We start from the raw sequence: 25,856 nt of genomic DNA, 5'->3' as shown, positions 1-25,856 counted from the left end.
AAAGCATGGTTATTTGTGAAGCCCTCTATGTGCCAATAAAACACTTCCTCCAGCAGTGTTTCTGACTCATGGGAATATATTTGTGAAGTACATGACTGGAAATTCAATAGAATGGCTTGTATAAGTTTCTTGGTCTGCCCAAGAACAAATCTGCAGATGTAAGCAAGCTAGTGTTTTCATTACGGTGTTCTTGGGATTCCCTTCAACTCAGCATCAGACCTTCACAGTTCTGTGCTAACAGAACATGGACAGAGGTCCTCAAACAGCGAAAACATCACGTGCACTATGGAAATCAAGCATGTCCTTTTACTTACTCTATCAATATATTTTTAAAAGGTGTTGTCTGTACTGATCAACTGTTACATTTACTCTCAGCTTCAGTTATTTTACACTGCTCATCTTTTGTCTGTTATGTTTTTCTTCACTTGTTCTCCAAGGCAAAAACTAAAATAAGAAATAATAACACTGAGCAGTGCTCTAGGAATTGGAAAGTTCAGCTGTAGTGACAGAAGTGCTGTCTGCAGTGAAGAATCCTAAGATGCTACCCCATGCAAAATGCTGCACATCGCAGTTTGCAAAGGCCTGACCCCAGGCACACAGATTTCATAGTACTTGATTCAGACCTTACATGATTGCTGGTGCAGCCTCACACACTAGGAAGCCGGGGAGCAACAGTACACCTTGTGGGTGTAGTGCTAAATAATAGCTTCTGATTCCCCTTGGACTCCTGCTTCTTAAAAGCTTTCTCTTTTGTGAGAAGAGTGATCAGGAATCTTAATGCACCACTGCTGATCACAAGCCCTGAAACTATGCGAACTGCAGTAGTGCTAGAAATGTTTCCTGTTCCAGACAGAAACACACCTTGTATAGTTCTATCTGTATCATTGTCTGGAAAACTGGTATACGGGAACATTTGGACGCCATCTGATTCAAATGACCTGAATCTTTTGTGTGTTTAATTTCTGTTACAACAAAAGCTGAAGTTTAAACATCATCCTGTGAGTGTTAAGAATAACACCTTCCATTTCTTAGCACTCCATGCTTTGACAAGACGACATGTCTGAGAAACACCACTTGTCTGTGCTACTCACTGCATGCTGCTTCTGATTCATCCGACCCATCAGAACATTCTTCTTCACCGTCACACTTCCACCTATCTGGGATGCAGTGGCCGTTGTCACAAGCAAAATCCGACTCAGCACAAGTTTTCTTTGCTGCAGGAAAAGAAAAAAACAAACAGAACTGGATGTGAATATAAGCACAACAGATCACCTTCATGGCATCCAATCCCAAGAAGGCCAACACTGATTTCCCCACATCAAGAGAATTCATCTCACATTCAGCATTGCTTCTCCATGACAGAAACACTCAGTTATCGGGTGTTCCTCTTCTCTAAAACTTCTATTCCTCAATTATTCAAAATGGATCTACTCTTGTATATTTTATTTCAGACAGTAAAAAAAATAAATAAATCAATATGTAAAAATAGGGATGCTCTTTATCAAAATAAGGATCTGGGGTTTACTACAAAACACTGCTGCTTACATGGAACTGAAAGCGTGCTGCATGATTTACAGACAGGTAAGACAAGTCTTGCCTTTGGAGTACTACGATCTAACAATGTTTTTATCCACACAGTCTATCATGGCTTTTTTTAGTACATCTGTCACCCTATTAGATGATCATAAAGCACTCCTCCAGACAATAAACATCATTTCATTAAATGTCAACCACTCAACACTCTTTGCTTTGCTTGCATTAATCTAGGGCTTGAAAAAGATGCAAGGCAGGAGGCTCAAGCAATTAACGGGTTTATTCCACTGTGCTGGTGGTGCAGCACGCTCAGTGCCTTTAATATACATCAGCATTACTGCACTGCAGCAGAAAGAAAGCAGCCTACAATCTGGCCTGTTCAGTCCTTGGCATCAGTGTGTACGTGATCACAAGTCACTGCCTTTTCCAATGGTGTGGCTTTTCTACAAGGAATCCAATTGAAGAGCAGATCAGCTGACCAACCAATTCATATAGGAGGTGGTGGCAAGGAGATTTGTTTCTTCCCTTCTGCAAAGCTGCTCACAATCTAATAGGATCACAAGAACATTCAGGCATTGAAGGACACCTGGATGCCATGTCCAGCCTCCTCCTCAAGACCAGGCCAGACCAGGCGACTCATGGCTTCACTCAGTCTGCTTTAAACATCTCAATCTCAGGATGGAGACAGCATGACCTCCCCGTGCAATCTGCTCCACTGCTTAACTGATTCCACAGGAAGGCTTGTACTTCGTACCTACTACTCAATGTAAGTCATATGTACACATTATGGCTTCATCAGCATTTCTTCCAGCAGACATCTTCAAAGCATTAAAAACAACTTGATCTGACTTTTTCTTATTTTTTCTCACATAAGCACAAGCTTACAAGCCCATGACCTATGCAGGAAGAGGGTCATTGCTGCATGAGGTACTGGGGAGGTTGTCATGGCAGAAACCAAGCATTCATGTCCTAACGTGAGACACACAGCTTCCCTGAACAAGCATGGAGCAGGAAAACACCACAACGCACCAGTAAGCAGCTGTACAACCTCTCAGGATGCACTTCATAAAGAGAATATGCATTTATTCCCCCCTTTCCACTGCTAAATGAGCCATGTTCTGAATCAAATGGACAATTTGCCCTTCGGTCATTTAGAATCAAATATTATGAACAAATATAAAGAAAAACCACAGAGGCCAACTGCTTTACAAGAGACGAGTGACAAAAGGAACCCAGTCTGATCTTCCAAGGATATTGCACATCCATTATCAGAGGGAACAGACCTGCTCCTCAACACTTGTGCAGCTGGCTATCATGGGTCACTTCTGATGTATTTATTACATCAGATTAACTAAACTAAGCTTGCATGTAATGGTCAGAAGCTCATACCAGATGCTGATGGGATACGAGTGCATAAGCAAAGTCACAGCATTTCCCTGCCTGCTGCCAACCTGAAGCTCAGCAGTTGCTGTTAGAGGAAAACTGCAGCACCCCCAAATGAAGCAACTGTGTATTTTTCCTGAAACAGTGACAAGTGTAACACTGGAGATATGAGATGTTTCATTTTTAAAACTGGTTTGGTATAATACAAGCTCTCTCAGAATCATCATGTCTTGCTTCCATCAGAAATCTCTGGTCCTTGGCTCATTCCCAAGAGACTGTGACCCAGCTACCTTTCCGCCTTCACCCAACCTACTCTTTCTCCATCAGTCTGACACTCCGACCACTTATTTCCAGGACGTGCAGACACAAGCGAGGGGTCAGCAACGGACAGGAGGGTAACAGGCAGCCCTCCCACCCTGCAGCACGGCCAGCCTGCTCACAGCAGATGGTAGCACTGATTGCTTTGTTCCCCCGACACTGCTCTTGGGCAGCACAATTAATAGATTGCCAGGATTCACAAAAGGGAGAGAAACGCATTGCTGACATTCACAGGCATCCTTTGAGGGTGTTCATGTGCTCCAGGAGCAGAGCCCTTCTCTGCAAGGCAAAGCTGTGCCCAACCACCCAGCAGCAGAGAAAGGGGACCCTGCCCACACGCCCACCCAAGGGTCCCACAATCCCCTGCCTGATACATCAGCAAGATAAAAGCACATTTGGTCCTTTGTTTGCATCTGAACTGCCTGATCACTTAAAGCAGCAGGCTAAGGGGCAGAAGCCTTAAACCATTCTATGATTATTATATTTACATCTACCATTTCTTATTTTGCTGCTTCTTATTATTTATATTTTAAATAATGTATCGTTATTATTCTTATTATCCAACACATTGGGTCATTGCTCTGCAGAACGCCTTAATTAAAATATGCTCTGCTTTGTGTTGCAAACAGCAGCCCGGATTATTCAAGCTGCAAGGATACTGAAGTCCTGCCATTTCACCACTAACACAAGACTGGAATCGCTTTGTTTTCAACCAGATTCCCCTTCTGGCACTCAATCCTTGTGTCTGTGCAATCACGGCACAGGCAGGGAGAAGTTAATTAATATATCAGCTCTCTGTCACTTTCCTCCTTTTCTTCTTCAAGTCCAATAACCTCTTCTATTAATCTCCCATGTTATACACCTTTCTTCCATCAATTCTCCATTAAAAATTCATTCAGACCCACACCATAAATTGTCAGTGGTGCATTAAAAAGTAAAATAAATAAATACCTCCCTTTCAGACAGTGGGGAGGACACAGGTTCCTTCTGTGGTTTCACCTGGCTCAGAAATAGCCAAGCAGAATTAATTGTTCCCCTGAGACCTATTTCCTTTGCCGTAAGCAGCACAAGCAGCTCTGCTCACATCTCTTCCAAATGAACATAAGCAAACAAGAGTAACTAGTCACAGCTTCCCTGTGCCTCTGCTCCTCAGGGGGCAAAATGATACCTGGAACAAGAAGAGAGAAGGCTACTGAAGCATACACACAGCCTTTCATCTTCCCTGCTTGGATACAGGAGTGACACCAAAGAGTCTGCATTTCTTTTGGCTCTTGCTCCATTTGCCTTTGGTACCTGCTTTTCCTTTTTCACATCTGTAGCTGGGCAGATACAAAAGGAGTTCCAGTGTAGAAGTTAACTCCTGTGCAGCCATAGGGCTGATTCCCAAGGGGCTGAGCACTGGTTTGGGCGAATTTCCAAAGCTTGGTTAGAAAGGAATTAATTCCTGCTTCTCTTCTCCCAGTAAAACAGACAAGAGAGGGAATAAAGCCATGACAGAAACACAAACTAATGCTCTGAATTTTAAACTAAATTGCACCAGACCAGCACTGTCCCTCATTTTGTAAAAATGTCCTTCTGTTTTCCATTACTCGCTTCCCTTATCCCAAATTGAAGGTGAGGAGCCAGGGTTCATCCCCAGAGCAAATAAGCAGCAGAACTTGAGGCGACTGGTTTAGAATATGAACATTTACTGAGGGTATCAAAAAAGAAGCAGTCACTGGGGATATGTATAATTAGATAGGAAGAAAGAAATGCATACTGAAAGGAAAAGGAACAAGTACTGGCAACGAGAAGGGACTGGATGCTCTACAATCAACTTCCAATTTCAAAATTACCTGATGTGTCAAATCCCAGACATTAAAACCAATCAGGTAACTGAAACTAATTTAAGAGGTCCAAGATTGGTACTTCCATCATCTTACTGTTAAGATCCAAATCTTCCTATACCTGAAGCCCTCAGTCACTTCACTTTGTGCTTCAGTTCCAGAAGCTTTCTGGGACAGGAACATCTTTTATGCTTCATCTTAGACAGCAAGCCCTCTGTGATTCAATTCTAATCCACAGCCAGCCTAAGGAGCATGCTAAGCCAAGGAGACCTGTGGACTGAGATGCACCTTTACCCCTCACAAGCAGCCAGCCAGTTTCCACCAGATCTGAAAAGACAGGGGAGCAAGATGTGAAGAGTCTAATCCTACACATTCCATCAGCAGCTGAACAGAGAACAGTCAAAACTACAGCCCCACAGAAGGAGGACAGAGCATGGCCTCTGCCCACTGGCCAGGCGAGGCTGCAGTGGTGCTGCCATCCTGCAGTACAGGCTGTTGCAGGGGTCTTCAACAAGATTAAAACAACCAGAACACCCAGACACTACAATCTTAGTTTCACTTGTTCTGCTGCCCTCATATGAATCCTATTTTACGTCTGAATCAGCAGCAGGCTGCCCATCGACGGCTATCTGATCTCACCTGCAGCTACATTCAGCCTCCTAGGAGAAAACCATTTCACCCAAGCAGCTGTAAAAATAGAATAAAAGGGCATAAAATGAAAATTTTGAGAGACTAAAATACCTAACCCTGCAGGATGTGAGAAGGGGAAGGGGGTGGTAGGCCAGAAAGAGAAATTGAAATTCATGAAACAGGTTTCATTTCACGCTGCGAAACTTCAATGGCAACTTTGATCTCTGGTATACCAGAGACACTGACAAGACTCCACGTGAGAAGAAAAGCAGCATCACATGAGTTCAGGGGCTCAGCTTGGTCCCGAGGCACCAGCCTGCACTGTGACAGCCACACAGCTCTGCCCAGGACAGACCTCCTTGTTAGGGCTCACTCAGCTATTCTGAATGGTCTCAAACTGAGAGAAATTCAGCCCAGCTGAACCATCTACTTGCCCCTACATTGTTTTCTGCTTACCAAGAGAAAGGTATCAAGCTTGAGAGAGATTGTCCAACACTTAACAGCAAGCAGACATCTTCAGTTTATAACTCGGTCCACTCCTGGCTGCAAACACAGCCACATGACAACGCAGATGATGCTCTCAAATAGGAATCTGAGTTTTTTTTAAATCTACACGTGAAATTGAGCTCACTGCAAACCTTTTCTGTACCCCAAGCACAAAAAAAGAAAAAAAGGTTGATCTCCAAGCCGTATGACCATGTTAAATACCCAAGTGATGTCTTAGATTTCGAGGAGATTTGAAAATCCTAACCTGCATCTTAGTGTTGTGGCCTGAATACTCTCAAGCTCTGTAGACTAACATGGCACTGGTTTCAAAAAAAAGGAAGCACAAAATGAGTATGGCAATCCACCAAGGTGTGACCTCCCATGGCAGCAGGTGGGCAAACAACTGCCTCGTCCTGCCCAACTGGCACCAGCTATGGGGTTGGCTGCAAGCAGCCCAGGATCACTCAGCTGGTCTTTCTGCCAGCTCCTCAGCATGGGAAATCCCAGGAACATGTACTTTTGCAGCTGCAAAAGGCATGAGATAAGATTGAGAGTTGAAATGTCAGGATATCCTCATAGATGTGGGCTGTTGGATCCTTTTAGTTTTCAGACAACTAAAGACACCTTGAAGTAATGAAAGGGAATATTTAACCAGGCTCTGAATCCGGCCACTTTTTTTGATGCTGCCATCTCAGCAGGCAGTTACATTTATAAAGTAAGATGAATGAGATCACCTCAAACGGGTGGTGCTCAGACACAGACTACATTCCCTTTGATATCTCACATGAAACACATTTAAATGTCTTCTCCCCACAACCCCTGAACCCACCTCAGCAAGCAATGACCCACTGACAGGAGTTCCTTGATGCCAGGTTCCAGCCACTGCAACAGATGTGCAGCTGTCGAGACTAAACCGGCCTCTCTGATCAATTAAATCAGATCGAATAAATTAAGACAGACATCACCTGGGGTTTGCATTGGTATCAAAGGTATCCAACTCTGTGCGTTTTAAAGGGTAATATGCACATCCTCGATTTTAAATTATTTAAATACATTTCCACATTCAGCACTGAGTTTAATGCATGTAACAGGAATCGGTGAAAAGCTATGGAAAACACAGAATCCTACAACTGCATTTTGTCCTCATGCATGAAATTAAAGGGATATCAACAAACAAACATATGATTTCATTGCTGTCATCAAGGCAAAACCCAAGGGAAATCTTTTCCCTTTCCTCAGGTTGCTCTGCTATTTCAGACATTAAGAAGGGGCTGTATGCTCAGAAGTTGCTCTGTTTCTTTCCAGATACACAAGTTGGCCTAATGAATGCAGCATTTGTCCATACAAACTGTTTCACCAGTGATAAAAACAGCAACGATCCCTTTTGATTGTAATTCCAGAAAAGATTTCAAGGACAAAACAGCACACAAATGGGTGTGCTCCCCAGAGGTCTGCACCACACGTGTGGGGTATGCAAGCTCTCCTTAGGAGCTTGAAGGCTTCAGGAGGGTTCTGGCTTCATCTGGGGGAGCTTTGCAGCTGGGAACAACCCCAGCAGAGACCCCTGGCACTGCCACACTCCACAGGAACATCTGCTCCCTCAGATTTTCCTTCAGCAATGTTTTGTTTTTTTTTCCTTCAGATTCACGTGCAAAGCACCAGTGATCTTTTAAGCTGCATAAAAAGAAGTTTTCTGACAGTTTTCTCATTGCTATTCTTCAGGAGCCCACATCACCTTAGTCTTCAAGTCTCTGGGGTTTAAAAGGAAAAAAGGCAAACAAGAATCAGCTACCAGCCTCTCCCCACTCCCCCCTCACTCTACTTGCAAATTGGAAAACCGTGCTTCTGCTGGGGGCTTAGGGGGGGACAGATTTTCCTTCTCCAGCATCCTCAATTTTGTACACTCCAACCTAACACTTTGTTTTTTAAATAGTTTTCAAGTAAAGCTCATCCACACTGCCTTTTGCTGACAGAATTGCCAGCTTTGGGTTTCGTTTTGCTTTCTTTTAACGAGCAGCAAGACGCTGCTGCAAGACACGAGATCTTGGGTGGCACCTACGTGTATGTTATTTCACAATGAAGGGTGTCTGCAATCTCCCCAAGAGCCATTGCACGTTATTTTGTCTTTCTGTTTCTGGGAATTAAACACTAGGGGCCATGTTCTACACCCTGATGAAAAACCACCAAAGTCCATGAATAATTATTGGCCTCAATGATCTCTGTGCAAAATTGGACGCAGATGTTTTTATGACACCCTATGATGTGTGTTTTTAATGCAGGTTTTACAGCCTTCAGCCTAAGTTATGGGCCTCAAGGAGACACCAATAAATATTTCTGTTTGACAGGGTGGTCACAGAGACAGGAAAACAGAAAGGCAGAAACAGTGCAAAACTCCCCAGACTCAAGCTTGGGAGCAATCACCAGTGTGGGACTTTTCCACCAACCTGACCCCATGCTGCATTCAAGCCTCTGATATCCCCTAATTATTAATGGCTATCGGTTTTCACGAAGAGGTTAAACTATCAATCCACTGATGAAAAAAAGGCTGGGCTTCCCACGGGCAAAACATACTGAGGCTACTTCTGCTAAGTACTAAGAAGAAAAATGCATTATATCCACAGAGGCATTTTCATTCCCACTTAGAAACACGCCTATACCTCATCAATCAGACAGGTACCACGGAAACAGAAGAGCTGTGCTCTGAGGTTGCATTTGTCCTCAGAAAAGAAGACTAAGGATGTGTGAATGCAGATCCCTTCACTAAGGAACACGGAGGACTGGAAAGAAAAAGGAGGGCTTCTCTGTAAGGTCATTATTTAGCTCTTTGCTCCGTTTGCTATGATTAAGAATTATTCCTTTTTCAACAGGCTGGTGAAAAAATCTCCAAGACCAGTTGAGAAGATGGTGAAAAACATATCCCAAAGCCTGAAGGGCTGTTTCTTACCTGGGCTATGCTGTTGCATTACAGCATTACAGCACTGCAGTTCATATGGAAGATGCTGAGTTGCAGCAGTTGCCTTTCACAGCTTGGGCACAACGTTAAACTTCTCAGTGCTTGAATGAAATAGCTGTAAGGATGAAGTACACCAAAACAAAACACAGCAGTTTCAGCAGAATTTTGTGCTCTTGTCTGCTTGAGGGAGGTACATCCACAAGTCCCAGACTCAGAGCTATGACAAATGCCCTGCCATGCTCTCACTGCAGCTGCACAGTATGCTGCCTTTGGGGTTGAAACCTGTGTGAGATATTCCTGGGGTTCTTCAAGTCCTTGCTGCACGTTTGCCACTTCATTTTTGGAGTTTGCACCTGCATGAGGTGGCAACAATTTCAGGGAAAGCCCCTTCCCCTGCAGCTCAGCCTGAAAATACAATATACGTCCTATTTAAGCCTTGATTTTCAAAAGTTGGCCCGAGTCCAGGATGCATACTGTTAATGTGTGGAAAAACAGTAACCTGATATTTACACCTGCAAGCTCTGTGTTTGCAAGCGCAGTAAAACATCCATACAACATGCCTATGCATAAGTATTATACGTTCCCAAAATGTGTTAATTGCTAACAGCCCACATATCGTAATATAAATTATCTGGAGCTAATGACACGCTGAAAATCTAGCAGAATTCAGTGCAAACCATAACAATCTAAAAGAAAGAAAAAATATAGACTCTTCAGAAGTCAAATAAATGATCTAAATCCAATACTCAGACTCAACCCTCTCAGTTGTGAAGTCATGTCTTCTGTTTGTAACAAAGAAAGTGAGGAGACATCATTTGGAATAACAGAGAATTGCTGCCTCTGTGCAGGGTGTGGGTAGCTGGCAGGGAGATGCAACACGGGATGCTCTGATGAGGGAGTGACACCTATGGCAACACACCTGATCACGTTGCTTTGTATCCAACAGCAGGAGAAATAAAGTAGTTAATCTGCTTGCTTCGGCTGCGTTTACTTACTAGACATTCTCTAGCTACTTAACATTGGATCACTGCTCCTTTTCTTCTCTCTCTACTTTAATCAAGCTGCATGGCAAAGAATAGAACAAATACTCTGTGCAGTTAAGAAAACCCACAGACCACGTTTTACCCTTCAGGAAGGCTACAGTACTACAATTTAAATACATTGGGCACAATCTTGGAAGAATAAGGAGTCAATAACAATGAAAGGAGTGGGCATCTTTTTGAAGATTTTGTCTGCTATTGAAAAAATGCATGTTATACTATACCTTACTGGAAAGCATTTTTATGCTGTTGCAACGGGAATCATAGAATCATGTTGGAAGGGACACACAAGGATCGAGTCCAAGTGGGTATAAGAGCTTGAACTGAATTGATTGCACAGCAACTCACCGGGAGTGTCCAAGATGATGAAAAAAATTAAAAAATAAGGCCCTGATTCTTAATATTTAGCTAGCCCAGAGCCACAGATGTATGTGCACAGTGGGCACCCACAGACATGTGCAGACACCTTTTCTTTAGCTCTGTGCTGAAGAAGACATGAAGTGCATCTGAGACTCCAGATGACTAATTTTCCAGGAATCCTACTTCTTAAGGCCACTGAATGAGGGCTCTGGGAACTGTAAGGAACTGAACACAAAAGCATTTTCAAAAACGTCTCCAAAGCCAGCATCATTTCAGACTGAACAGCAGGTTCATCCTCTGATCCAAGTCTGTTACAGCGGAACGGTGCCAAACAAACGTCTGTTAATATTCCGCCAGGAAGCAGGAGCAGGCGGGCTCTGACACTACGTGAAGTGAGGTGCTCAGGTTAGGAGCTGGGCAGCGGTCATGCCATCCCTCCATTTGAGCACCAACCTCTTCACCCGTCATCGTCTGCTGTCAAACGCCTTTGTGCACTGCCACACGAAGCACCAGTACCCTGGGGATAGGAGATGAATGGGCACAACATGGGAATTATGATGCATGCAACAATACACTTTAACCTGTTAACGAGTACGACCACGCTTACTTATTCGGAGCTCTCTAATCATAAGGCAAGAAGACATTAACAGCTCCTGTGTCATGCCGACAGGGCCCTCCACGGCAAGCTTGGTTCAGAGGTCCACAGCAAACACAAAAAGGCTTTGTCTTTTGATGGGAAGAACAAAGCTACCATGTGGTACAGCATCACACATGCAATTAGTCAGGAAAGTTAATTCAGCAGAAGCAGATGGTGGAACCAGTGGCAGTGCTTTCAGTGGGCATGTTTCCCCCTACCCTCGAGCTGCTGTGAGCGGAGGTGATGGGGGAGTGGTGAGCAGACCACTGATGAGGCTCTGAGCTGCACAGCATGGCACCTGGGTGAGGTGCTGGGTGCCCACCTCACTGAGCAGCTCCTGTCTCCTCCATATCTCCTCACCACAACCCCGGGGTGCCTCAGGGTAGCTCCATGAACCGCACTGCACATGGCGGGAAACTGAGGCAAAGGGACAAAGCATCTCAGCCCTGCTTGTGCTGGGAGATGCTGATGAGGAAAGGACAAGAAGCTTCTCCCTCTGCTTCTTACCCTACAGCTCATCCAGCATGGGACAGGAATGAAAGGCTTCTTGTTCACTGCTGATTGCCCTGAACATGCAGAAACCCTAAAAGCCAAACCACAAGAATCACACAAAGAACTACAATACAGGAAACCTTGTGATTTGTGTGACTTTGAAGTAGCAGCCCTGGACACAACTCTCAAAGTCCCCCCTGCTGTAACTGTCATCCAGCATTGCTCCATACCTCACAGATAGCAGCAGTACCCACATGAGGATGGCATGAGCTAAAGCCTTCAGCTAAAGCATTTGATTAACACAACATGAACAACTAGCAGCCTGACAAAGTGCATGCATGCTCTGGTCACTACAGAGTTTTCTTGGTCCAACCTCATTTTCTCCAAAGCTCCTGGTAACCCATTAATTAAAATAAATTATTTACAGCTTCCAGGGGTTGGAAGCCATGGGATGCACTCACTGGAATTCACACAGCTCTGTGCAGTCAGTCCTGCTCTCGTCTGCCTTGCAATCATTGCCATGGAAATATGCAGGAGGCGACAAAGGAGCAGCAAAATACGCTGGAAGGGGAGTGCAAGGTGATGTTGCAGGAAGGCACAGACAAAGAAGAATCCACTGCTGCTTCCAAACACAATCCTTCTTTGTGCAGCTACAAGTTGATAAAGAGGGTTTTTTATGGATGTAGAAACGAAAGCTCCTTCCAGCCAAGTGCAAGCAGGCGGGGTGGCTGGAGCACCTTGCCTTTCAGTCCAGGGCAGGGCATCATTAGGGATTTGTGGTGAGACAGCAGTAATGAATTGGGCTTCAGCCAAAAGCAAACCCTGAGGTGAGGAAACGTAGTTTAACTCATTTAATAAGCAATCCCCATGCCACTCATATGGCAGCACCAGCTGCAGACAGAGCTGCTCCACATTCAGGAGTTTTTTCTTTTTTTTTTTTACACCATTATTAAGTAGTCATGTTCATCAGCAATTCCCTCGACTTTGTAGGAAGAAAGCACTTTAGAACACAAATTTGAAGGTCTGACTGACAAGTATAACAAAAGTCTGCTGAGTCTTTGAACTGATTTCCAAAGGTGGTTTATGAGAATAAAGGGAAAATAAAGTTCTATGGAATTATGAACTTTTTACTGCTTAAGGAGTCTCACATGAACACTGCTGAAAAATCAAGTACCATAAAGCCAAGCCATACACATAACCCTTTCAATGATTACTATGCTTTTTCCCCTCCCTATTTATTTCTCATAATTTATTTGTTTTATGAGGCCACTGGTTACCTATGTCTTTATGTCTTCAATGAGACATAAAAAGGAGACACCTCTGTGAAAGTAAGCCACTATCAAAGCCTGACAGCTTTCCTCCAGCAATACAACAGTGGATTTGGAGCATATTCTCCTGTGGTTCACTAACATTCCTTTCATTGGAAAGAAAGGAGAGAGCAGAACACATTTCTTGCATGATGAAGAAGCAGCTCTGCAGATTTCAGTCTGTAATTCCCAACACCCAAACTCCTGCACCGTGCCCTCAGCTGGTGCAAAAAGGCTTATCTGCTCTGAAGGCACTGCAGTTACTGATTCGGATTAGCTCGACAAGCTTCTTTCGACATAATATATTGCAACAGTGCATTGACATTATTTAAGTCTAGCTTTAAACGTACAACAAAAGAGGTATTTTTTACCATAAGCCAAGAAGTTTACATAATTTTTTTATTTTTTAATTATCTTCAAGTCTGCCACATGACTTAAACTGGCAATACTGCATGGCTCCCATAACGGTGCAGCGACTGAGCTGCAGCCCTGAGCTCATCAGCACATAGTAAACTAAAAAGCAGCATCAGAAGCAAGAAAGGAGATTCACAAGTGAGGACTCCACATCTAGCAGGACAGATACCATCCCCAAGCTCAACTCGTCCAAAATTAAGGAACAAAGAGGAATCATTTCCATATGCTCCTCCAATCTTCTGTAAATAACAGCACGGATGAGTCTCTGTGGCTGCAAGGTAAGGAGGATTCCTAACAACCACACACCTTCCAGTTTGTCACCACCAGAACTGAGACTGGTGAGGAATATCAGAATTAAACTTCCCCTCCACGAATGGTTTCCAGTCACCCAACTGTTACCAGGACAACTCCAGCAGCCAGAATACAAATTACCTTTAGGGTACCACGGTAAACTTCAGCACTGACCAACCCTGCAGGCAAATTCAAATCACAGCAATTTAAATGACAACTGTGTAAACAGCAGAAACTATTAAACTATCACAGGAGTCAATGTACTATAGTCAGGAAAAATGTTACTGGAGGCAGCAACAAAACAGAGCAAAAGGAGGAGGAGACACAGACATACAAAAGTTCAGCCTTGTAATGCATGAGTGCCAGGCTCAGGGCTCTCATTCCCTAGGAAACATCACTTCTGCACTGACTTTTTCTTGTTCTGGATATCAGTTGCAAACAAGTCCCAGCGTTGGGGCAAAACTTTTTGAGCAGGAAATCCAGGCAGCTCTGGGTGCTGAAAGATGCACAGTAACAAATAGTACTGGGACTGTGCATTGCCATGGCTTTATTCCTGCGAGAGGAAAAAAAAGAATTATATACATACATATTTTTATTTTCCTTCTACCTTTGGCAAAAGGCAGCCTTAAAACTCAAGAGTATTAAGGAAACACTCTGGATGCACAAATCGTTCTGCAAAAACACTGATATACAAACCACAATGGTACTTATGTTACCAGGCTGAAAAATTCAGTAAATAGCTTCAGCAAACATAACTCAGCTCAGAAGTCCTGCTGTCTACAGCTCGCATCGCTGCTTGGGTGTTGCTCAAGTTTTCACACACTTTTTTTTTCCTACTTATGCTGACACTTCATCAAGTGCTTGGCTACAAGAGGATTTACTGATAAAAGCATCAAGTGCAAGCAGCTCAACTGCAGAGAACCCAAAGCAAGGCAATGCAGACTGACAGCTCTGCTCCACCTTGGTAAGGTGAAGTTCTTTCTACCAGATGAATAAAGCGCAGCTTTTAAGTAAAAATTCTCATTCTAACAGCTTAGATGACCGTTGGATAGTCTGCATTTCAATGAAATGCGTTAGTCAAGTATCAAACTCACTGGATGCTACCTGGGCAGTAATGCTTGGAGGTAAAGTAATGTGAGACCATGCAAGAGGCATTCCCAGACAGCCAGCAGTTTAATGATGGAGAGCTGGCCCAGCTGCGGCAGGCATGCAGCCCTCCTGTGAGTCCTGCAGCCACTCCAGTCTATGGCCTGACTTGTGATTACCAGAGCGAGGAGAGCTGAGCAGAGTTTTGGAACAAATCTGCTCAGCAATTAAATCATTCCTTCACGGAGATGTTATCATTAAAAGTAACACAAAATCTGAATGTACATAACTGCAGCCTCCCAAAAGATCACTTCCAACCATTCATTAATGTCAGAAGCTGCCCACTGGGTGGATAACCCAGCGAGAGCCAGGTGCAATTACCATGCAGGGCTTTCAAGGGGCTAAATACATAAATCAGCAGAATATTCAAAACCTGCCAATAGCTCTCCCCTTCTTTTCCTCTTTGTAGCAACCTGGTGGCTGGGTGAGGTTATAAATACCACAACTTATCTCAGCCTTTCTTTCAGTCTCTCCACTTGACTGTTCCTTCTCCTTCACATCCCATTTCAAATCAGGTTTTAAGTTTATGTCAAGCAGTACGGTCTGATCATGTCTCTGGAAAGAGATGCGACTAACTTTTGTACCAACTGGAACTAATGAACAAAAGCACCACGAGTTTCTTACAAACTGACAAATACAGGCAAGACTTGACAGAATCAATTAAAATCCTCATTCTGAAAAGTAAAATAGAAAGGGCATTAAAAGATCTTCACCTTCCCCTGCTATGCTCCAGCTACAAGCAGCAGCTGTTAAAGAGAAGCCACGTGGTATGGCTCATCTCATCGCTCCCTTCTGAAGTGCCTGTTTTTCCAAATGCAAAGATGGGAATAAGGAAAACCAAATCCTTCAAAAAAGTCTACAGAAGTCAAGGACTGCAACTTCTTATGGTTAGAAATAACTGTGTTTTAATGACTCAGTCTTGCAGTATTCAGTGCTGGAAGTTCAGTCCTGCTATCATCATCAGTATTCGTCCCAGTCTGTGGGTGGCTTCTCAGCTATCATTTCTCCATTAACTGCCTCTGGGAAAGGAATGCAGAGGGAAGGGGTGCAAATGTGCATGGGGAAAATCACCACACACTGTCTTTGATGTTCCTCACTTTTCACAAATTTCTTTGGCTGCTATGGGGATAAGCCAAGCAAAATAATGAATAAGAAGTTAAACCTATTGCCAGTTCAGCCTCAGATCAGATAATCACCTAACGGTATCCCTGGGTGAGCATGTGACAATTTACCATGGAATGAATTATTAAGGACAGCCAGACGACTCCAGAAACAAACAAAAGCAACCAACTGACATAAAGAAATGGAGCAAGAAAATTCAGAAGGCAGAACTTTCTCTGCCTTGCGAAAGACTTCCCGCTTCTCAGAGCCCTGGCCCCATTCGTTCCCTTTTTTCCTTGGCCCCAGGTCTGTGGCAGATAAAAACATTTTGCTTCACTCCTGGGTCAGTTGGGTCGTGTCACACAATTCAATCGGCAGGTTAATTTTAAATGGGTCAGAACTGATATTAAGCTGTTAAAATGAGAATAAGCTGATTGTGCCTGGGAATAGAAAAGCACAGAGGGGCCTTTCACAGTATTTGTGCCTCCAGATAACCTCAGTTATGCAATGGAGCTGCCTTATTCCACCTCCTTCTCCCCAGTGGAAGCAAGTAAGTCAAGATCTGCTAACAGCTGTTTACCAAAGGGTAAAAACAGTAAAATGCATTCAGTGCAGTGGGGAACCTTTTAGGAATCTTGGGCTGTGAAAAATAACCTCTGGGTCCTCTGCCTAAATCAGAGCCTCGGCAGGAGCTATGCTCTACATACACAGGACAGGGCCTCTCGTGGTCCCCGCAAGACTGGTGCACAGCTAACAGGGACAAGCCACAAGGCTAAGGCTACAACGCCCAGGTGTGCCCAGATCCAAATTAAGGACTGCCAAAAGTGACCCTGCTGTGGGTCAAAGACTTTCTGGTTCACTGGCATCACCTAAGCACTTGGACTCTACTGCCAGATGCAGGGTGCATGAAGGTACTTCGGAAGTTTTGGAAGGTACTTTGAAGTTATTTTGGAGATGAATTTTCAACCTAAGAAGTCTTCAAGCTCATAGTTCTTTCTGTGGAAACACTACAATCTTTACTCAGCTTAGTCAAAATGCTGGCTCGAGATTTAGACCAAACCCTTACCATCCCCTCCCCAAATCATTCAAGGCCAAACAGAAATTTAAAACATAAATGACAGCTACTGTCTGCTTAGAAGCAACTGGTCAAAATTATATCCCTTCAAGAAACCCTAACTGCTCTAATTCCTTTTTCCCCAAGTCACACCGTGCTTCCAAACACAGCCTTGAATAGCTTTTCTAGCAGGTTGACCTAAACTACTTGCTCCAATTGCAAGTAAAACCTGTGTGTTCTGTGTTAAAACAAGAGCAGTGAAAAGACAGTTGTTGTTGCCACAGCAGTCACAGTCCAGTTTCTTCTGGACCTGCTTTCCTGCTGGGAAACCAGAATCGTTAGCAAGTTTTTAACTAGCAGAGCAAGAGAAATCTGCTCTGCAATTATTTCAGCTTCAGGCCCATCCTTAGAGATTCAGTATTCCCTAAAAACTAATAAAACATTCTGAACAAACACATGCATGCATGCAAAATTACAATTTGAAATATTTTTTCCATAGTCAGCAATAAGAGACCACTTAAATTTGATTTATGTAAACATAAAATTGGGGAAAACATGCAGCCTACGGTGGTATTTCCATCCCCTTCTCAACCAAGACCTTGAAAAGTATTGTTTTATGCACTGTGTGAATTCATTCTTTAAAAAGGATACTTATGTCACTTTTAATCACTTGCTTTCATTGCTGTTTCTCAGTGTAATTTTACTGTACTACTTGCTCCACTGCAAAATCTACTTTATTTATGCAGCAAAGATGCTGTTAAGGTAAAGCTTTAATTTGAAGCTTAGCCTTTTTATTATTAGCCTATCTTCTAATGGTCATCTTTTACTAATCAACAAAATATTTTTGTAATAAGGAAACTGAAAAAGAAAGAAAATACACAAGCTGCCCTCTAACCACACAAGAGTGCAGCAGAGCCCTACATCGCACGCTTGGCCCAACCCCTGCTATGCCACTGCACTGCCTGTGTGCTCTTCTCCCCACTCGGGACCCAGGGATCCCAAGGAAAAAATCTTTACAAAAGCTGGAGCAACAATGTGAGCACACATACCAACCCACTCCTGCTCTGTAGCAACGTGCTACCACCTCCAAAATATTTAGGATAAAATATATAGGATTTGACCTGACCTTAATGTTTCCCCATATTCTCCTTAACAGGATTGATATGAAACCTCCTGGTGCTAAATGTAGCTCTGTGCAGAGACAAACCTCCTTGGACACAGCGACCTCCCAGACGTGTGAACTCAGCACTCTGCTGACAGCCAGACACACGCAGCGCTCTCACGTGTCCCAGCTGATGGCTCTATGATGCTGGACAGAAGCAGGGCAAGGTGACAAGCCTGCAATGTCGTGCCCTGCAATCTATATTATGACAAGATAATCAATTGAGAGTGGCGTATCATCACATTCAAACAGTGACAGTGTTCTCCACCCTCCCCCCTGAGCACCTATATATCACAAGCCACCTTTCAGAATGCATCTGTAATTTTACAGATTCAAGAGGTCAAAACGTTAGCTGCGTTTACTTTAATGCTATTCATATATTATTAAAACCTTTCAGGAATCATCTGTTTGTTCCAGGCTGTCCCACAGGGCTGGCCAGCATGGGCATGCTAGCTAGGGAATTATTATGTGTTCCATGTCAAGGACAATGGTTCAAAGTCAAGCACAGAAGAGAAAGAGATGCTAAATAAGGCAATATCCAAGTATTTCTAATTTAGATCTAAACCAACCATTTTTATTTGAGTTCACATGCATTACGCGACTAACACAGGAATCCCCATCATTTGAACACATACAGATCTATATCCAAAAGTTTTAAGATTGTAAAGAGCAGGCAAGAAATCAGCCTACATGCACGTAAATTCATTTGCTTCTAATCTGTGAGTGGCCAAAGCACCGAAAAACCTACGGAGATGGATTAACCCTGCATTTATCTGAAACTCTGAGAGTAATATCAATCCCAAGCAGCCTGTCCTCTGGCTGCATATATTGGAGACCCAACACCTGCTGCTAATAGCAGCACGTAATTGAGCAGAGAAATTAGTTTCATTGGAAACCTGGAGCAATCCAGAGAGGTCTGATGTCAGTGCTTCCTCCTCTTATCAATGGATGTACACTGGTGTAGCACTCAAGGACAAGGACAGCCAAGTAATGTTGCACCTATGGGTAGCACTCCACAAAAACAAGATGTGAAGCTGTTTTCAGACCACATGCCATATTTGACCGTCTCTTCCATTTGAAATTGCAGACAGGAATCCTGCTCCTTGGTAAGAAAACCTTTCTGACAGCAATAAAGAATTGGGAAGCATCTGGTATCCCTTCCCCTATCCTAATCTCAAGGGTGCAGTGGCTGTCACCTGGTAACCTGACCTTTTGACTGGGTTTTGCTTGAATTACTCTAGCACTTTCACCCTTTCAACTCATCTCTTGCTTTCAGTTCATCTTAATTTATTGCTTATTTCAATAGTGTGCTTCTTCACTGACCTGTGTATAAACAGCCTGCTTAGAAAAATCAAACCAGCAGCAATCTCTCATTTGGTTCCAATTCTTTTGCACTTACCTAGGATCTCCATGATATTTTGGACTAAAATCTTTCGTTTCATATATCCCAGGTCTCACCTTATGTTATGCTTCCTTCCCATTTGCCTTATATATCATCACAAACTAATCATGAAATAAACAAAAACAGTATGTTATAATGCTGCTTTTTTTCTGGGCCTGGATTAAACAGACATTATCATGATAGCACATGGAGCCACCCTAATAACCACCACAAACCCTGTGTTGCCATATCACATCTACTCTAAGGGTACGGCTGAGATTTTTCCAAAGCCTTAAAACTCCAAAGACAACTTATTTCTTCATGTCACTTGAAATGTCATTTTCCTAGAAACACTTCCTACAGTCCAAGCCTATGGCAAAACCAAGCACACTAGAATAGACTAATTCCACTCCTAAGAACATTCTCCTCTTCTATGACATCCACTGAAAACAGAATTGCTGCCTCTGGCTCACAGGACATGCTGAGAACTGCTTTGATGGATACTCTTCTAGCTGCAGCTATTGCTGGTAATGATGTTTACACTTTCATGTTCAAAGAACTAGTATCAATTATGAATTCTTGTACATTCACAGTGTATCATGTTCACTCATCTGTAGTTGTGTATCAGTAATTTGATCAGTAACACAGCTTCAAGGCCACATTCATAACTGTAGAGAAGGACAGCACAGGATCTGATAGCAAAGTAATAAAATCAATCCCTAACAAAGTTAACCAAATAAACATGTTTCACAGAAAAGGCAGACCATCAGGATCCAGCCTTATTACTGCCTATCAGCTCAACGTGGAAGCAGTCACCTCCCTCCAACCTCCTGGCAGACAGCATCCATTACATTTGTGGTTAGATACTTGGAGCATTATGATATTGTACATGGCAGTGAGCATCTGAGCTTAAAATGTGACCCAAATACCTATAATAAATAAAACATAAATGAATTGCAGGGTCTGTTGGGGTGAGCATGCAGATCATCTCAGGTTGCAGAGCGAAATGGCTTTTTTGCTTCTTTCTAAGAGGGAAGAAGCCTGTAGCCTATCCCCTACCTCTGAATAATTAAAAATACTTTGCTCAGTGGTGCAGCACCTCAACACATGAGTGAGGCTGAACAAATTTGTTGCCAGTGCACCTCCATTGACTTCAAGGTATTTTATTACATCCACAGCTCAGAATAGCAGAAGGGAGAACCTGTATCAAGCTTGGTTCTAGGTTCAGGCAGCCCAGAGTCTCAGCTTTTATCTGGTGCTGCTCCCACCCACTTGACATGAATCACTGGGCCTCTCTTCTCGGTTTCCCATCTTTCATGTGGAACATTAATACATACTTCACAGCTCTGTTAAAAAAAAAAAAAAAGTTATTATTTAAAGTTTGCACACTGCTTTGAAGATGAAAAGGCCTATGTTTTGTCACTAACACAGCTTCAGAGAGATGTGGTTTATTTTTGCTCAGGAAATTTCTGCCATTTAGTTCCATTTGAAGAACGTATTTATCTGGAGAAAAAATCTACTTTATATGTATAAAAGTATTGTATTTAATAACAACCACGAAAAATAAAAACAGCAAAAGGAAACAATGGCACAACAGGAACAGATCCTGGACATCCAGTGCCGGCAGGACCAGAAAGCTGCATTGTCTGTCCAAAGCACCTTGGAGGTTTCTGGGATCCCTGGAGCAATCCTACATGTCCATGGAGTGGATCAGCGCCGGCACTTGTACCAATCTGAGGGCCCTAAGCATCAAGAAGAACTTGACTTAAGGCAACAACACAGCAGACCTCGCCCATACAGTCAGAATCTTACCAACTGGTGCCAGTGAAGGCTTTGTCTAGACAAACAGTTCCTTCCTCCTCGAGCAAAGCTGCGTTACTACATACCGCTGTCATATAGAAAGTGCACACTGTGCAACAATGACCAAAAGGGAGAGCCTGCATGCTTCTCTGCCTTCTTGCTGGTCAGAGCTGATGGAGCACGACTGCTGGGGCCTGGAGGAAGGAGGCACAGATGCAGACTTGCCTGTTTACTGACCCACCCATGCTGCATAAACTGCCAACTTTATGTAATTTGCACAAAATATGATGTCAAGTGATTTTCCCCCTTTCTTATTCAGAAGGGGGTTTCTTTTGTATTAATTTATAGTGGCTGCTGGCATACATGAGGAGAGCAGCATCCCAGCTGCAACAGCTTCAGGAGCAGGACTCATCGTGCTGTGACGGGGCACTCGGGGCCCTCTCTACATTTTTCCATTTCCTTGGCTGAGCTGCAAGCAGTACAGTGTCAGAAGACAAATTACAGAGGCATTTACCCAATTCTGGGGCTTGTCATTTGCTATTCAGCCCTGACCAAACTGGCATGATGTACTGAGTGTGCTCCGCTGCTTGTGGGACAATTTTCTTGGCACTGCAGAGAGACTTGTCATCATTTTTGGACAAATGCACCGTGCTAAGCATACCTAAATATTTTAGGCCACAACCCTCGTCGATGTAAGCCCATCATAGCTTCACAGAAATCAGAGCTTTTCACATTCTTTGCTGTGAATCCAGTCCTTTAACATTGTGTCAATTTAAGAACAGGAGTTTTAAGACAAAGTGCTATTTCTTTGTGTTTATTTCTGTACAAGCTTTCAAGTAGTCATCATAAAAGCTCCCAGCACAATCACCAACAACCATGGTTCACGCAAAAGCAGTATGTTAACTTTGCCAGCTTATCAGCAATGAAACATCAACTACATGTTGTTACTCAGTTTATGGGTAAAATCATCAACAGTTCAGCTACCATACAGGGCAAGACTATTACAGAAGCTTGTTTCTTATCCAGTACTGTCAGCAGTTCCTACATCTCCAGGGCATTAATTCTCCTCCATCTTAGACCAACACTTTCTTCTTCTCCCAAAGCATTATTGCAAAAGCTAAGAAAATAAGGGAATTCCAGTCAAGACACCAAGGACTCTTCCTACACTAAGAAAAAATGCTTTTGAGAGCTAGAGGTATTTTAGGATACTAACAAAGTACCCAGAGGAGCTCTGAATGCTACTCAAGAGAAAGGTTTGGGTAATAAATGAAATGAAAAATCACATTCATGGAGACGTAATGGATCAAATCCACTGTGGCAGGTGCAGTTCTACAATTCTCAGTTGAGCTTTGCTCCCTTATGGCAGCCTGTGTTCATACCCACGTAAAGCAATCCCATCAGGCGTGCAGTCCTGATGCCAGAAAAATATATTTTCTTAAATATGCAGCACTATCTATTATTCACTTCAAAGCCTTTCCTAATATGCTGTAAGACTCAAAAATCATTCTGTTGAACTATTTAATTCATTAAATGGTTGGAAAACTTTCCATTTCTTGCCTAAACAAAGAGTTTACCCCGTGGCTTTGCTTTAATGATTATTTCTAACAGGTATTAAGTTGACTAATAACAGACAGAAAAACTATTATCTAAATCTATCTTAGACTAGGTTTCTGCACCAAACATGGAAACATAATGCAATTCTGCTTCCTTTTACAGCAGCTTTGATGGATGCTGATATTGAGCAATAGGGATATTACAGAGGAGGAAAAGCCTCACATTGACACAATACAGCAGTGCATAAAGACTTCAAAACCAACTGCATTGCTCTATCTGGAAGCAAAGAGGAAGAGCTGATCTGGGTGAGAAGAAAAAGCTACTACATGCTCTAAAAAGAAACAATTTAACTGAGGATTCAAACTAAGTATAATGACTAATTCTTTTACCAGGCTGCGTCTTGTACCTGAAAAGGCTCAAAATCTCCAATATTCACATCATCTTTTAAGCCCTCCATAATATGAATACAGAAACACCTTCAAATCACTCTGACTATGCAGGGATTAGGACAGAACCCAGCCTGAATGCAAAGCTCTCCACCTCTGCTACTCCCCTGAGCACCCCCATTTGCTCGGCTCAGCCATCCCCCATATCCCATCACACATCAGCTTGGCCATCACTCTGGGGCAAAGATTTCCTTTATCACGTATGTCTGAGCAAAGTCCTGAACGCCGGAGTCCTGATTCTTTGTGATTCTTTCCGTTCCCTCAGGAGTTACATCCACGGAAATCAACAGTTATTAACCACCAACAAATCTATTCAGTTCCTAGCTCCCATGTGTATGTGCACACACCTGTGTGTGTATGTTAGAAGGAAAGACAAAAGAACTCTTCCTGATCTTTTTGCTTGCAGAGCCACTGGAGACATTTCACTTTGTCTGAGCAGCACCAAGACAAAGATGAAGTAATGCAAACATGCCAACTCTTTTTAGTTTTAATCTTTTTCCCAACTCCTTTTTCTGACACACAGTGTCATTTTGCACCTAAGTGAACCCTAGCAATGTCATGAAGTCTATCTTGCAGAAAATGTCAAAATATTCTAACTCCCAGAATTTGGAAGTACTAAAGTTCAAAAACTAGAAAACTGCACTACTGACTCTGAGCCCAGAAAATGGTGTGTGATACTTCAGTGAGTGCAACTATCACATGAACAAGGATGCTTTCCCAGTTATCTGAAGGAAAACACTTGGAAGCCAGAAATATGAAGATGATGAGCATGGAGATGCTGTTCTGTCTGAACATCATCATCTCATCCCATGAAGGAAGCAGGAGAAAAAAGTCCTATATTCTAGGAAATGAGAGCTGGAAATTGCATTGCAAATTATGCTGCTTTACCATCTCTAATGTGCCTTTCAAGGACCATTCACATCGTGGCTGCCACTGGACAGGGCCCACCTCCTCCATGCCATACATATCCACAGTGAATAACAGTAAGAGCCAGCAGGCTCCCTCCATCAGACTGGTTGCATGAATTCCAGGCTGCAAATCTCATTTTCTTATCAGAATTTATTTTCCTTCAGGCTAAATCCTTCACCATCTTTTCTCTGACTCTCATCATATGTAAATGTCGAAGGGTCATATAACAAAACAGCGAGATGGAAAGTAATGAGGACAGAAACATTTCCTAACCAGGGTGGTGCTGCGTGCAGACTCCTAGACCAGAAGTGTTTTCTTCCTCGCTGTCTTTCAGCACAGAGAGAGAAGCGCTGTACAAATGTATGGGTAACGAGCAAGTGAATACTGAGATGCAAAATGATTTTAATGACTGGCTTTCACCCAGTCTGTGGTTTGCTTGCAGTGTCCATCCGGTTAGGAATAATGTATCCTTCCCTTGGAAAAGAGAAGGTAAAGTGCTGCTGATTCTCTTAATCTTGGGAACTGCAGATTGTTCTCTTCCAATTCAAAGACTTGGAAGCAATCAATTTTGTAGCAGCTACACAGAGAAATAAAAAAGCACAGTTATGTTTCCATATTCAAATACAACCTTTTTGCTGAAAAGATCTTTTGACCCCTTTCTCCCCCCCCCCCCCCCCCCCCCACTACTACTACTTGGGCATTTGGATTTCTACACTTCCAGACTGAAGCAGATGGAGATTAAGTGACATGCTTAAAAGGCCCAGAAATTTTCATTTAGCAATTACTGAACAGTTTTGAGGACCAGTTCAGAACATTCTGAGGCAGAATGCTTCTGCTGTTTGTGCTGGGTCACAACTGCAGTCACTGCGGATTCCCAGCCATCCACCACGAGATGGAACTCCCCAGTTTCAGAACAAGGGAGAGGAAGATGCCTTTAGTGATGGCCGCCAGGGCTAGTGGGAAGCTCCTACCCTGGATCTTCCTGAGCCTCTACTAGGCCTCTGCAGAACAAAAAGTAACAGAAGCAGCAGCAGTCCTGATGTACTAAGATTCACCCTGGGTGCCTAGGGCTCCCTTCCTGACATTTAAGTCATTACTTCAGTTCACATTTGCTGCTGAGTAGGCGTGCACACACTAGGAGTCATCCCACAGCACTGACACGTAGATGTGCAGCACCATGGTGACACACTTGTGTCCTTGAAGTCTCTAAAGTGAGTGATTAACACGGCCAAGCTCCAGCACTTGCATCCTTACAGAGCAAATCCCAGGCATGGAAAGGCAGCTGCACTCCCAAGCAGTGGGACGTGGAGGTGCCCAGGATGACCTGCCTCCCACACAGCCAGATCTGAATAACGTGATCAGGCTTCTGAAAGGGTCTCTGCAAGTTTAAGAGCGAGTAAGGCTGAGAGCAGCTGTAGGGAGAATGGCAAGAAGTCTATTTCTCAGGGAGATGAACCTCCTGCACAGGAAGGACAGGGTGCCCAGAGATGCAGTCTTTGCCAAAGTACCAAAAAGAAGCAATAGAAAGCTGTAAATAAGTCTGCCAGTTCCACTAGCCCAAACTGACAAAGCTAACACTACCTTACAAAGAACTGCTTTTCTGTTTGCGTTTAGCAACAACGCTGAAAAAAGC

At 43.3% G+C, this 25,856-nt stretch overlaps 1 protein-coding gene across 2 annotated transcripts in view; it reads right to left on the bottom strand.

Moving 5' to 3' along the window:
- LRP8 (LDL receptor related protein 8) overlaps positions 1 to 25,856 on the bottom strand; it is a 152,811-nt gene that overhangs the window by 63,062 nt on the left and 63,893 nt on the right. For both annotated transcript variants that reach the window (XM_052665766.1, XM_052665768.1), the window contains exon 3: positions 1,092 to 1,214. In XM_052665766.1, the coding sequence (XP_052521726.1) occupies positions 1,092 to 1,214 (123 nt within the window). The remainder of the gene's footprint in view (positions 1 to 1,091; positions 1,215 to 25,856) is intronic.

Source organism: Tympanuchus pallidicinctus, unplaced genomic scaffold (genome assembly GCF_026119805.1).
Source record: "Tympanuchus pallidicinctus isolate F22 unplaced genomic scaffold, pur_lepc_1.0 scaffold7, whole genome shotgun sequence".
In the NCBI taxonomy this organism is placed as follows: domain Eukaryota; kingdom Metazoa; phylum Chordata; class Aves; order Galliformes; family Phasianidae; genus Tympanuchus; species Tympanuchus pallidicinctus.
Note: the sequence above shows the minus strand (reverse complement) of the source record. Positions and strands in the feature narration are given on the sequence as shown.